The 15,969-nt window shown below is 32.3% G+C and overlaps 2 protein-coding genes across 2 annotated transcripts; both read right to left on the bottom strand.

Annotated features, from left to right (window-relative positions):
• Positions 6,765–8,220, bottom strand: LOC18598440 (uncharacterized protein At5g39865). The gene has a single exon (XM_018120812.1). The coding sequence runs from the start codon at positions 7,906–7,908 to the stop codon at positions 7,042–7,044; it is 867 nt and encodes a 288-aa protein (XP_017976301.1). The 5' UTR covers positions 7,909–8,220; the 3' UTR covers positions 6,765–7,041.
• Positions 9,009–11,807, bottom strand: LOC18598439 (putative phosphatidylglycerol/phosphatidylinositol transfer protein DDB_G0282179). Its single transcript, XM_007027957.2, has 4 exons — positions 11,554–11,807; positions 11,198–11,299; positions 10,766–10,926; positions 9,009–9,369 (listed from the first exon to the last, which is right to left on the bottom strand). The coding sequence occupies exons 1-4, from the start codon at positions 11,651–11,653 to the stop codon at positions 9,262–9,264; spliced, it is 471 nt and encodes a 156-aa protein (XP_007028019.1). The 5' UTR covers positions 11,654–11,807; the 3' UTR covers positions 9,009–9,261.

The following is a 15,969-nucleotide window of genomic DNA, read 5'->3' as shown; positions in this document are numbered from 1 at the left end:
TAACAGCCAATCATTGCAAATGGCCATTTATCTTCACAAGAAAACAATTTGCTGTTAGATTATGTTATGGAGTGACTATCAACAAAAGCCAAGGAAAAATTCTCGAGAAAATTGGTTTATAATTACCTAAACCTGTATTCACACATGGTCAATTATATCTAGCCCTATCAAGAGTAACTTCAAAATTTTAGTAACAGATACTGATGGCGCCTCTATTGTTGAAACTAAAAATATAGTGTACAAATAGATTTTTGATAACTTAAGTTCAGGTTTGAGTCAATGTTTATATGCAAGCGTATAACAATATCTATTGTTGCACATTTATATCACTTTTTATATTAAAATGTTAATTACATACTAACGTTAAATATCCATTTTAAATCAATTGCTAGATATATTTTATAAATGTATGAAACTGTTCCCTTTTGCACCAATGCACTTTACTGTTCATTTAAACTAATTTTTACAACATAGCTAATAGATTAATTGTCGCTGGTTTTAAAGTAGGTTATAATTTTACACTTACCATGCAAAATCTCATTGTTCAAACTGTCAGGGATACAAACTTATCATCGCTCATTTTACACTCTATTTACATGACCACGAGAACAAACTAATGACAACATACCAATTTCTATGGGATTTCTGATCTTGTCAACAACCAACATCTATAAAGGTTAGAATAGTTCCTGTATGGGAATCGATTGATCCTGCCTGACCTGACACAATTCTCAGCCTAGATTTTTTGACTACTGATGCTCAGGTACACATCTGATATGTTTTTACACCATTCCATATATCACATCTACCATCTATGATTTCCAATTTTATTTACTTACAAATCTAGCAACACTAAATCAAATCCCTGAACACTAATAAACCAAAAAATCATTTAACCAATAAATTTATTTACTTAACATTTTGGCTCACAGAAAAACTCTTGATTAATCAATTGATTTACTGTAATTTTTAACTAATATACTTTCCAAGCTGAAAATTCTGACAGAAAAAATCTTTTTGATGATTGGAGGGCCTATGTGAGGAAGAATCCAATAATATATTAGTTAAATTTTTGGCACAGCATTTTACTATCAAAGAATACAGATAAAGCTTTCTTTTAAATAATGACTATCATTAGTTGTACTATGAAATTTAGATAACAACAATATACTGCAAATATATTTTTATATCATCCATGCCCAATACAATTTATCACCTCCTCTTATGTAGACCTTATTAAGAAACTTATTTTATCCAAAAAAATGTACTGAACTATTAACTTGCTCAAATTTTAGTTGGAAATCCAAATTCAATACTCTTGCAGTAAAAAAGGTGAAGCTAATGTTTAATAAACTATAGAGCTTAAATATTTACCCACCTTTACTCATTTACTCATCATTTTCATAACCTTTTTTCTGATTGTATAGAGAGATGCAATGCATTTCATGATCAAGGGCTCGGATGCATTACAATTTGTGTCTCAACAAACAGAAAGGTGCCTATATCACATCAAAAGGTTATAGATCAATAACAGAAAAACATCTTTCAATCCCATTCCCTCACAAACTATGGTGATCTTTACGAAGAACACTCAAGTTCAGCTGATACATGAAGACTTGACACCATACGCATCATGGTTTTTCTCTTTTGCTACATTTAATGACCTCAATAGTCAAGTTCGCAATGATACTTTGCTAACAAGTATAACAACCTAAATTATTACACACAGCATTAAATTATTGAAAAAGGTGAAATTAAATATTACTCTAATTAACTTACTTTCAACACTTAGGTAGCATATGGTGTGAGGGAAGTAAGAGCACATTCCCTATAATATACTCAATTAAATTACATTTTAGTGTTCGTTTTGTAACAAATCACTGCAATGTAAGATTGCAATGCAATAACATTACAACCAATTTATATAATGTGATTGCAGTCTAAAACTAATGCAATCAGATTGCATTGTACTCTGCAATATTATTAAAGATATTTTTACCCTTCAACTTTGTTATTTTGTTAAAAACATTTTATAATGTTATAATTTATTTTTTATATAGATTTCGAGGATTTTTTTTATTATTCTTTGTAGTCATGGTGATTGACAATAAAATTTATATTGTCTTTTAAAAGAAATAGAAATTAAAATAAAATATATAATATAGAAAGTTATATTAAGAAATGAAAATAAAATATATAAGATTATAATAAAAAATAAAAATAAAATATATGACATTAAAAACATATTTAAGAGATGATATTATGTAAATATTGACAATAAAAAATACAAGTATATTAAACTTACATTTTAATAGATAGGGATAATTTTGAAAATTGACATTATATTATCAGCAAAGTATTTGTAAACCAAACATTGTAATATTATGTTCCCTACATTTTAATGATTATTTTACTTATATGCTAAACATTAAAATGTTATCTTCTCTGCAATCACATTGCTTGTAATCACGTTACTGGTAATCATATTGTATTGTTAAGTACCAAATGTCACCTTAGTATCTTCTTTTAACACTTATCATTTTGTTCAGATTACATAGGAGCTTTAAAATCCATGACTGCAATTGAAAAAGTTCGTTTGCCAAACAGGACAAATGAAGTCAGAAAAAGGGGCCTGTACATAGAAGACTTGAGGTAACATTCTAAAACTAACTATTTACCCTGATATATGCCTCTTCATTAAATCGACTTTCAGCATAGTTTGTAATTTAAAATGCCTAAAACTTAACATCTGGTCCTTAAACAAAATCTTATATCAACTTTTATTAATAATAGTGGCAACAACTTAAAAGTTGTGTTGTATGGCGACAAAATTGAAGAGATAAACGAAGACCATATGCTAGATGAAGTGATCAGGCCCATCATCATATTTGTTGCCACAACAGTGAAGAAATACACGAGTACAAATACTGTACAAAACCATTTAATTTACTAATTTTTAAACAATATTTTAACAATTTTTTATATAATTTTAAATACAATTTATCTTGCATCATGTTCAGCCATCAAGATATACATTGATCTAGAAACACCATAGATAGCATCCTTAAAAGAAAGGTAAGCTTTCTATTTTGTTTATTGTATAATATATTTAAGAACCAAGCATATGACTACTACATTACATATTGCAGATACCAGAATAAACCATTCAGTGTTGAAATTATTGACATGCAAAGAGATTTCCACCTCTCACCTGTAACAAATGTTGATATCAAACAGTCAACCAATACGGAAGTCATTGCAGCTGAGCCAACCAAAATCCAGGTTAGAAACTGAATTTAGCAAACAAATTTACAAAATAATTATAGACAATGATTTTGCTAATAATTTATAAACATTTTAGTACACTAGATTCAAAATAACAGCTATGATAGTTGATATTGATTGCACGAATGGATGGTACTACGATTCGTGCAATGAATGTGGAAAGGGGCTGCGTTATTGTGCTGGAAAGTATTGGTGTGCATAGCATGAAGATAAAACACCGATATTCACATAAGTAAAATAAAAATAATTAGTTTCTCTTAACACTCTAATTTAATCGTATTTATCAACACTAATTTCCTTATTGGATATTTCCATTTTTGTTCAGATATTTCCTTATTAGACTTTAATCATTCAGGGCAACATGATAAAAATTAATAGGATTGAAATTTTTTACATCTTAGGAAAAATTTGTTCAACAACTTACTTGTACATATTGCCAGATAACCTAATTGTCTTTTCCCTTCACATAAAATTTTAAAACAAATATCTTAGCTTTTGATTTGGAGTTTGTGTCTGTTAGTGCCAGTTCATTTTTTTCTCTCAATTGATTAATTGTATATTCATGCAAAGCTATGATTAACCAAGCAAACATGCACCTGATATTTTTGAAACTTTAAAATTCCATCAAACAATCAATATGTAGTACACTGAGATGTGTTAGCATTAACTTCTTCACCTTATCAATTCTCTGCTACATTTGATTGCAAAGATTTTTATTCTCTTTTATTCAGATTTTATAAATCCCGCTACTTATGCTACCACATTAATTAATAGTTAAACAACATCCATGGAGCTTTTGATTTCATCACATATCATCGTGATGGTACCATTGTTTCCCCTCCATCCCTACTGAGCATATATTGAATTTGAACGATATGTTTTCAATACTCCATACCACATTAATAGAAATAACATAGATGCTTCTCTGCCACTTTTGATTGTAAAGATTTTTATTCTTTTTTATTCAGATTTTATAAATCTGGTTATATAACATGGTTACTCACTTTTGATAATTACCTCATTCAGATACTCCATACAATTCACAATACAAGATAGCAGTGAGCAAGTGGAATTGGTTGCCTTTGGAAAGCCTGCAGAAAAATTGATGGGAGCTACAATTACAATACTTGCTGTCCTCAAGCCTATCAACAGAATGGTACTTCTTGGACTGTGAAAGCTTTGATAAACCAAACAAGGACTTTCATCATTGGCCTCACCTCAAGAGCACAGAGAGCAAACCTTGCCAACAACAAAATGTTTGATTGCAATGAAATTGAAGCCCAGCGATCTCCATCTCCATCTCCTAGCAATTCATCTGCATCCACAACACTTACACCAATATGTGAACCACACAACCAAGAATTTCCAGCATCACCAGTGAACACCCCAGTGGTGAGAGAGCTCTTTCCAAAACAAACACCTCAGGAAAATGACTGCATAGACCAACAAACAGAACTGCCACAAAACCAAGAATCTCCACCATCACCAACAACCACCCAGACACTGAGAGATATGTTTGCAGAGTCAACAGCACACAAACATACCAACACAAGCCATGCAGCAGAGTCACCCACCAAAAAATACAAAACCGGGTATAACTAACATATATATCAGAACTGAATGAAAATTGTGAAATGCAGGGCAAACTATAAACCACCTAATTGATGCAGACCCAACCTACCCAGAACTTTTTCCCAGCCTCTGACTACTGACCAGCCAGTTTACTTTGAGGACCAACCAAGTCTCCAAATGCCTTGCCCTTTTTGAATCAAGGCACTAAATTGTCAAACAGTGTAGATCTTGAATTTTGTATATATTAAATGCACAGTCAATTAATTGACAAACAAAACCTTTTGTGTAATTTAGAATGCTGATGATGTACCAACAAACTACAACTGAATGTATAGATTGTCACCAGGCTGGGTATCAATGTAGACAATGATCGATATTGCTATTACAACTCTTTATTATCAAGAAGGGCTCAGACGTTAGGAGGATTTGTGGAACAAAACCTTCAGGTTTGATTGTCTCCCTCTGTTGGTTAATGCCTTCTATTTGGCTGAGATGTTTTGGGTAATGAGCCAAGGTCTGTGATAATGCGACTCTGAATTATTGATCAAATTGCAAGCTTGCGGGTTTTCCTATAAGGAATGATCTCTACACGAGGAAGCTTGGATTGTAACTTTTTGAGCCTACTTGCTATTTTTTATTTTGTTTTTGTATATAAATGATAGGGATGTTTGTTGGGATTCTTTGTAAGCTGGCTAAACATGATTTCGAGATCATATGCTAATCAAAGCATAGCATGATTTTGAGATAATTTCTGCATTTAACAGTCTACTTTAGACCCGACCGCAAAGCACGGGCCTTACACTAGTCTTACTTAATTTGACTTGTTACACTCATTTGCATCGAATTGCACGAGAGGCAGTAGGCATCACTGTCTATGCCCCATTAAGCTCCAATTTAGACTAACAGTGTTTGCATGGGATGGAAAATTACAGTGGTGAGCCTTGGTCTAACACCTTTTTCTTGGTGATTGTGGCTTGGTATTGTCAAGAACAGGTTCTGGAAGTTGAAAATCTGAAACTGACAGGTGAGGGGCAAAAATTTGAAGAAAAATGGTCACATTTAAGCAACTCGTAACAATAAAAACCGCAACTAGCAAGCCTGAATTGTTACAAATTACTCGAATTACTGAAAGCTTGGCATGCAAAAGAAAGCTGTGTTTGGGCTTTAAGGTAAAGGTGTTAGCGAGAATGATCTATAAGGTCACACCTTTTTCTTTACGACATATCACTTTTTTGGATTCCTCTCTATAACTTTATCTGCATCTGATAGAAGAGCCATGTGCCTTCTTTTCCCTACTAATCATTCCAGTCTCATCTAGACGATGACATATGTTCAAATTTGTCAACCCCCACACCTCTATCAATATGTACTTTTGGATAGTTGCTCTCTAACCCCACTCCTCCTTTTCCATGCTTCTTTGGTGCATTTCACATTACCAAACATCTCAGAAATATTGTTGTTTTTATCTTAACAACATTTAGCTGTGAAATTATTTAGGTTTTGTTTGATGACGACCTGACTTTATTTTTACTTTTGGAACTGGAAAGTGAAAGGCATTGGTTGGTAAAATGCCCTTTATTCTTTGACTCTTTAGAAAGTGAAAATTGTTGGTTGATGGACACTCAAGTTAAAGACTTTTGTCCTAAAATCAAGGATAGGGATTTAAGCCTTTGCCTTACATGCATTAAAAGATGATGAAAGAAAGTAAAAAGCCATTATGAAACTAATAAATCTTAGAAATTAAGTGAGCATAAGAATCAAACATGTTACCTGTAACAATATGATTCCCAAAAATCGATTTTTATAAAAGAAAAAAGAATTTCTTAAGAATTTTCCAAGCACTACTGGACAAATTTCGAAGTCCTGTGTCATGAAAAAGCCTAGCAGAAGCTGATACAAGAAGCAAATGGAAGAGAAAATCTCATCTTCAAATAGCAAAGACAGCATAATTTAGCCCATCGTTATATCAGTAAAAAGGAAATTAATACACATGCAGTTCATCATTTTCTTCATCCACAAGGACTAAATTAAGACCTTCCGAAGGGAATGAAACAGCATCATTTTGATTCTAAGTATTCTACTGGTCATAGAATCTTGCAACATCAAAAGCAAGAATCTGTTAGATAAGGCAAAGCAAATTTACAACAGCAAGGGTACAAGAAGGAAATTATTGCAAGTAAACATTCAGCAGCAAACAGGGCATTTAATTAATCCATTCTCATTACAATCAGGGCATTTCATGCACAATTCATCACCTTCCTTTTCTGCATAAACCTTGCGGCTGCCATTGCAGTTTGAGCATACCAGGAACCGCATATTGGCACAACCAGTACACAGGCAGTTGGGGACGCCTGAAGGTATCCCTTCCAGGAGCTTCTTCAGCTTTCCTTGCTCGTGAAGTCCAACAACTTCATCAGCTCCTCCTATGTATCTGCCCTTGATGAACAGCTTTGGAGGGATCACTCTGCCACCCAATATCCTCCATAACTCTTCCCTAAATTCCTTGTCCATTGAAACATCTCTCTCGTGGACCAATATCTTGAAACTGTCCAAAAGAAACCTGATACTGCTGCAATCCTCAAACGTTTTTCTTATTCCTCTCAAGCTTGTTGTATAGAAAATGACTGACTCTTCTCCACCTGGTGGACATTTCTCTTCAAAATCTATTAAAGATGGATGTTCTTCACTATCCACCTTCCCTTCTGGTATGCTATCATCCTTGACAATGATCTCTGAAGAGATTGGAAGCTGAGAATTATCCTTACTAGTCACTATGTCCTTGAACTCTGTGGAGGGTGTAATGCTATCTTGGTCACCAACCTCAAATTCCAACTCCGTTTCTTCATCTTTTTGATCTTTCAAATCAACTACTGATTCTGGGAGATCAACGTTGCTTTTGCAGTCTTGCTCTTTGTAAACTGATAGGCTATGGCAATTTTGATTGGCGAAGGTGTGTTGGGGGTTAAGCTGAAGGACTAGGCCTTGTTTCAAAGTGCTGATAGTAGGAATGAATTTGAGTTTCTTTAGAAATCTTCCCTTCATGCCTTTCATCTCTTATAGTGATCCGATACAAGAACTCTGACACATGCAAAAAATTCAGAAGGGGAGCATGGAAGGGAGTAAAACTTGAATAAGAATGACAAGAGAGCAGGTTAGAGAAGACAACAGGATGAGGAGGTTTCTCTTTTGATTTCTAATGGCAGGAAAGTGAAAACTGAAAAGCTGTGCGTTGGTTGCTTTTAAAAGTTTTGAATGATCACTGAATAGTGGGGTACCCCTTCTCCATTGGAGTCCACTCACCCATAGCAAACATTTTGGTGCCTCATCATGCCATAAGGGCAAGAACATGCATCATTCAGTCCTTCCCTACTTTTCTTCTTTAAAAGCAAATAATTTGTAGGAAGAGAAAATGAAGAATTTTAATGACAACAGGGTCCTGTCGACATTAGTATAATAATAATAGCCCTTAATACTACTTTAATGTGATGCTGTTCTATGTTTTAAGCAAGACGAAAAGAAAAAGAGAGGTAAAAACAACTTTATTTAGATGTGACTTAATAACTTTAACCTGCCAGACAGTAGAGGCTTAATGGCTTGAATATATGGACTCCACACGTTACAGATGTTCTTTCAAGTTAAGACTTGAGGCACAGCCTGAATTTGTTTCCTACTGTTTGCATATTGTTGGAAAGTTGATGACTCAATATTTATGATAACATGGTTGGTGCTAGGAATTTAATCAATCGGGGTAGACTTTGAGTCCCAACCTTAATAATTTTCCAACTATTTGCATATTGTTGAAAAGTTGATGGCCCAAGATTTGTGCTATTGAATTGGTGCTAAGAATTCAATCAATGAAGATGGAATGAAAAACGAGCCAAATATCAGCCAGGGAGACAGGTTGTGGCATGTGGGAGCGGCCATGATTTATGTAGCAAGCGTGCAATAGCTGCTTTCCTTATGGTCACCTTTGCACCAAGTTAAGCTCCATCTGAATCACTAGGTACCCTTTTTCTTAATTCCGTATCAGCACTATTAATTTCATATAAAATGGCTTAGATTTTGTAGCTCTAACCAGAAATTAGGTTTGAGATTCAGTGGATTGTTCCCCATGCTCGGCATATTTCAAGCTTGGTAAGTAAGAGTCAGCATCGTACAATTGGCTGGAGGTAGCCACTATTATAAGGAGTTTTGATTACAAAGTTACTAAAGAACCAGACAACGGTTTCTTCCAGCAATGCACTACGCTATAGGTGTAACATAACAGCTTCAACTTTTCATAGTAACAACTCACTCGGATGATCAAAGTTATACATGCATGAGAAAAGCGAAGCTGGAAGGAACATACAGTGTATATATAAGGTACATTACATGGAGAAGAAAATGTTAAAAGTATTCTAATGTTTAGCTATCAGCCACAGATGATGCAAACCCGATGTCAAAATCAAACCCAATGCATGTCAACTCATGCTTCTTTGCGTCGTACATCCTCATCTTCAGAGAGTATGAACCCTGCATAAGGTCAAGAGTTGTCAGAGATATTAATCAAATTAAAAAAAAATGAAGGTAGCAATTCCTTATTGTTGATTAAAGTGAAAATCAATCAAACAAAAGCAAACATGAGACTTCACACCAAACAGTCATTGAACATATGAAGATGTGGAGGAACTTTGAGCACAAGACGCAAAACCAACCTCAATATATAAGCATTACTCATTGATGATTGCCACAAGATGAAAGTCTTGAAAAGATTGCATTCTCTTATATGATATTCAACAAGGATCAATGACAAAAAAAATTGGGGCCTTATTCTGAGCTTATAATGTAAAAGGCAAATGAAGGGGCATCAAAATCATGTTCCATGACTGGAACAAGGTAAATGATGGTTTTCATTGAGGAGATACAGTGGTACTCATGCAATCAACCTTAACGAATCTCAGCATCTATTACAAAAAAGTTACGCCACAGTGGTGACAACAATCACTGTTGGTTATATCACATGAATAAAATATTTTTAGTTTTTCACCGGATGGTTAAAGCATGGGCATGAATAAAACATCTTTATAGGTTTTAATATAACATTAACTTTTCTGGGGATTTAATGGCACTTGTCATAGGTTTCTTTGTCAAGAAAGTTCCATTTGCAAACAGAAATGCTTTAACTAATAATGCATGCACAAACTGAGACTTTTCTTTTGCTTCCGGATCATACATAAATCACAATAAAGTTGTGGGAATAAACCGCAAGAACGAGCCTAGCACAAGTAAAGCTTACTAGCAATCTTATATTGCAATGAGTTAGCTCATGATAAAACATAAAGGATGAAAAAAGCTTGGAATATAGACAACAACTCAATTCAACTCTAATTATACTTGAAAACATCAACTGAAATCTGTTATCTTTTAAGGCTCGGATCCAAAGGGACTTTAAAGAACCGAAAGCGTGCTCTGACTAAATAATACTTGCAAAACTTAATAGATGATTGGGATGATGGGGAAAAGGTGGTTAAAACAGGGGAGACTGAATTATTTCTTCCATTTAATACAATGAGGGAAGACAAAGGAAGGGATTCTGCATCCTTCCAAACCAATGAGAATCCCAATTTTATCCATGCATGGGATCAAAATTGGAGGAAAAGACCAACCATCGACTTAAGTTTTTCAAATTTGCAATTTGATCCTCAAATCATTTTCAGTTGTTGCTTTTTATTTACTCAACCAAAAATAAGGTCTCATATAGCTCCTAATCCCTAAACACAGCGCAAGCTAGGCCAAAACTAGACAAATAGGTTGGCAACAAGATATTTTAACTCTTCTGCTTATGCAAGAAAATTAGTGCAGACAAAAATTTAAAATGAAAAACCCAACTATACATCAATGATTAATCAAGAATTAAGTTGGGACTTACAGGGGGAGTAAATCCTGGCAAAACTTGCGAGTGAGAAACCACAAAATCACCAGTAGACACAGGGCAAGATGTCTCATCACAAAGGTCATGAGTCTCACTGTGAATGTGCCATCCAAAATACGAAACCTCAATCACCAGTTTCCCCCCAGCAATTGCCGAACCTGTATATCATTATAGAAAAGATAAACCACCTTCGATCAAAAACTAAAAAACATCATGGTTTTTGGTTGCATGCTACAACCACCATTATCAATCATCGGACGTGACACAAAGCTATCATATAATTAACCAATAATAATGGTATCAAGCTCCAGAAGTACAAGACACCCCGCAAACCAATGTTCTATATACAAACACATACGTCGTGAGCATCAAATCACAACATCTAACATCAATTAACATATAGATTATGGGGAAACGTTGAGTAGTTACCCGTTGTTGCAGAGATACTGAAGGTAGCAGGCTTCCCCCTCGCGATCGGATTAGGCGAAATCTCAACTGCTTGAACCTTTACATCATACTCAGTTGTCTTATCTGCATAAGTAATTTTATTTTTTACCACGACAAAAAAAAAAAAGTCAGCTCCAATTTTGTTGGAGATTTTATTTAAAAATAAATCACTCTCTAATATTGATAGCTAATATCGTCACAAATAAAATTAGAACAATATCGGGAAATAATATACTTACCGGCGAGAAACAAAATCAATAAACGAAAAATGAAAACAATAAAAATCAATTTAATTTCTACAAATTTAAGCGGTGCACCTAGGGTTGAGAGAGACTAACCGCAGTATTTTACGTCATTGGCGACGGTCCACGGAACGAGCAGACACAAAGACAGGAGCAAGAAGGGTGCGATGAACCGATTGTACTGGATCATCTCCATCTGACTTCGATTTCACAGAAAAAATATAGCTTTTTTTTTTTAATTTTAATCAGTTTGGGGAGATTTTGAGGATATTTCTTTCTTTGAAAGAAAAGAGCTCTGGAAATGTAAGACGAAGTGTTTGGGGAAGATTTGGAGACTGCAAGAGAGATTGTGTATAGTTGTTTTGGGAATTGGGAGTGATCTGGGCCGTTGGTTTCTGTTGGTCGGCATAGTTGACGGGGAGGATTTGGTAATTGGACAAACCAGAATGGCAGTTGGTTGGGAGTGACCGTTAGGTGAGGGGCTTTTCATTTTTCCTTTTAAATCGGTGTCTCTGGTCGTCTTTTCTCGGTTTCTTGAGGAAGGAGGTTTCCGTTTCATTTTCTTTCTTATTTATTTATTTTTATAGATATTTATTTATTTAAGAAAAATATATTTAGTGATTAGTATATTTGTTGTAAGGTTGTAGTTGATAAAACTATTAAAGAATAATGATAAAGTTATAGTTGACAAATAAAATAGTTTAAAGACTTTTTAAATTATGTAAAAAAATTTTAAGTAAATTTTTATTTTTTTATTATATTCAATTAAATCTTTTTATTTATTTTTATTTTGAATTAAATAAATTTTTATGATTAACTATTGATTATTTGTTATTACTCAAAACGTTACTTGTCATTTTTTTATCAACATAGAAACGATAAAAGGTATAAATATATTATCATAATGCATCATAATCTATTGTAACATGTCAACATATCATCTCAATATCACGTGATATAAAATTATAAATAATATTTTAATTAATAATTGTTAGTCAATTATTAATCAAAAAGAACTATTTGGTTTAAAAAAATATATAAATATTTAATTGAATACAATAAAAAAATAAAAACTTATTTAAAAATATTTAAATAATTCATGAGCTTTTTTAAGTATTATACCAATTATTAACTAACCAAGTTTTTTGAAACACATTAACCAACCAAATTAAGTTATAAAACAAATATCTCAAATCAAAAACAAATAAGTAATTTTTTATTTTTCAAATGAGAGTAAGTAAAAAATCATTCCTATCACTTTTTTTTCTATTTATTTTTATATATTAAAAAATTGTCACTTTTTATTTTTCTTACTAGGTAATAAGTGCCATAAAATCTAATTATTATCTATCTAAAATAATTATAAAGCTCTCAACTGAGTTGCTCTCTCATAAATATGTCAACAAATAGAGTACTCGTATTTTTAAGATATCCTAACTCAAATCTTATTATTTAATAGGGTATTCGAACTTTATAAATACTCGATTAAATTTTTGAATTAATATTCAAACCTGTATTCGACTATCTTAGATATTATCCATTAAATACTCATACTCGTTATTATGTGCTTAATCTCTTGGCTATAACTTTTCAAAATCAAATAATTCTCTTGGCAATAAAAAAATAAAATGAAAAAGAATAACCTTTGACTGAAGGACAAGTACCAAAATTATCCAAGCCTAGATGCATGCAAAGTGTAGTTTGAAGAACAAAAAATTCTTTAATGAATAAAAAAAAAATGCATTAAAAATTCTTTAGAATTTCTTGAAGTATTTGGTCTTCTTCTTTGTACTATTTAATTATTGCTTCATTGATAAATATATAATCGCACGTTTGTTGCACTCTTTCTAGTAATATGATACTTTAATCATTTGCCATGATACTTGAGCATGAAGAAGCACATATCTTCGTTTGATAATAAACCAAAAACAGCATGCACCAAGCAGATAATTAATGTGTTTTAGTTGTTTTTGATGCCTTTTTTGGTTTTCATGTTGTTTTGCTGATTTATCTTGCACTAATTTTTATTCCTTATGTTAAGTTTTCTTGTTTGATATTTGAACAAATAACATTTGAATGATCAAATTATGTAATTAGTGTATACATTCTATTAAAGTGACAGATTTAATTCTTCTCCTTTGTTTTGTGAACGGGGTGATACATTTTGTGAATGGGGTGATGCATTGTGAAGAGCATTTACGGTCCCCATCCATGCACAAAACCTTTGTAATTTAGTTTACATTGAATTTAATCACCTTGCTATTAAGTACATATATTATTTTTATTTTTTTTTCAAATTGCCAAAACGTCACATCATTACTTTGTTAATGTTTAATCAAAGTTATGTCAATATTGTCATTATCATTTGTAAAATGCGATGTCATTGAATTCAACACCATGTTAGTAAGGAAAATGCAGAGTCAAACACCACGCTAGCATATATAATAAAAAAAAATTTACCATTATTAGTGATTGATATGACATTTTCAATTTTAAAAAATAAAAAATTTGATTTTTACAAATTGTTTTACAATTACTAAATTCATTACTTTAACAAGATACAGAGATTAATTATATAATTTAACAAATTTCAATTATTCATAAAAAAATCAAGAGAGACAGAAACTTCTACTCTCCAAATGAATGTTGAGCAAAATATGGTTATAGGTAGTTTTTTATTTGGTGAGCACAACGCATCCGATTGGTTTTTTTTTTTTCCTTTTTTGATTTTTATAATGATTTTCATGTGAGAATCACAAAATTACGCCTTGTTGTGTAGTAGAATGTAATTGATTGTTCACATTTGGCCTATGGATATGTTCATGATCTTAAAGTTGAACACATGACATGATTAGATGAAAAGATTTTATGAAACGACTTTGGTCTATATAAGAGCATACGTCCATTCCATTTACAACATAACTATAAAATCCATAAACCATTTTATAAAAATACTTCCTACATGTGGTTAGAATAGGCATCTCAATCGTCACTAGCATCGCATTCATACCTTCAACTTTGACAATATCTATATCCCACCCCAATTTGCATAAAGCATATGTTACCTTTTATTTAAAGTTTCTTGTCAAAGGGACTATCTCCAAAGCCACCTTTGGCCTTCTTTTTCAAACTTTGTTTTCTTATAATGTTGCCGACAATACTCTATTATTATAATCAATCCTTCTGTCATTTTTATCATTTTTTTATGTATTTGATTTTGGTTATTAATTTATTAATTTTTTAAAAATTATTCTACTACTAGTTTAATATTATTCAAAAAGTAATGAAAAAACTAAGATCGAGCTGAACAGTTATATCACGCGGATAGTAGTGAAAGTAACTCAAAACAAGTGTTAAGGTGAGATGAATTAATTTCATCTTGAGATATTCTAAAGAATTTGACTTAATCACTCAGATATAAAGGTAATTATTCAAAGACTAATGAAAAAAATCAAATCGCGTAGTTATATCTCGCGGATAGTAGTGAAAGTAACTCGGAACAAGTGTCAGGATTAAACAAATTAATTTCATCATGATATGTTATGGAGAACTTGACTTGGTAGCTCAAGTAATTAAAAGGTCTTTCGCTTATTTTTTTTCTAAAGTACAAATGTTTATATTTTTTTATCTTTTCCTTCTTACTTTGTTTTCTTATACCTTTTCCCTCTTATTTTCGACTCAAGAACAAATCTTATTATATTATTAGACCATATGATTTAAAAGCTCATCATTTCAATGACCATACAATGAATTTCAGTATTTGTTACCTATTGTGTAAAACAAAACTTTTTTCAATAATTGATGCGCTTTGTATAAGTGAGTAAAACTCTTTTTAGTAAGCAATAAAACTTATTCTTGAATAATTATTTTTTTTTGGCTTAATGTATAGAGTTTTGACAATTCATTTTATGAGGACAAGATTTCTTGATAGAGACGAGATAAACTTTCACTCTTATCTCTCTCTCTATTATTGTCTCTCAAATTCTCTTATATTTAGTCCTTTTTTAACTTATTCTTAGCCTTAATTACTTCATCATTTACTTATTCTCTTTTACCTGTCACGACATTTAGTATTTTCAATGACTACTCTAATCTTTCTCTCCGTTGCTTCTAGCACATCTTTTTACATTTTTAGAATACTTCCCCTCTTTGTATAATGAGAACACCTCCCTCTCCACCTGCCTTGATATCAAATTTTTCATTGCACCCTTGGTTTAGTGTTTTTGCCCTTTTATTCTTTCAAGTTCAATATGCAATGTTGTCATAAATTTGGCAGATCCAAGATGAATGGTAGAAGATATATTAATGATGTAGGTGAATACTCATTTAACATTACAAGTTCATATTCTATGGTGGAGTACTAAATATGACATGGACCTTTGTTTTTATTTTGAAAAAAAAAATTCAAATTCGGCTCTTTGAATGTGAAGCCGATACATGTATGTAGAGTTAAATGAAATGTTCACATGTATCGAGAGTTTTTCTCTCTTGCAAGTTGCGAGATACAATTGC

The sequence above is a fragment of the Theobroma cacao genome, chromosome 5 (genome assembly GCF_000208745.1).
Source record: "Theobroma cacao cultivar B97-61/B2 chromosome 5, Criollo_cocoa_genome_V2, whole genome shotgun sequence".
Lineage (NCBI taxonomy): Eukaryota > Viridiplantae > Streptophyta > Magnoliopsida > Malvales > Malvaceae > Theobroma > Theobroma cacao.
The sequence above is the reverse complement of the archived record's forward strand: the minus strand, read 5'-3'. Positions and strand labels throughout refer to the sequence as shown.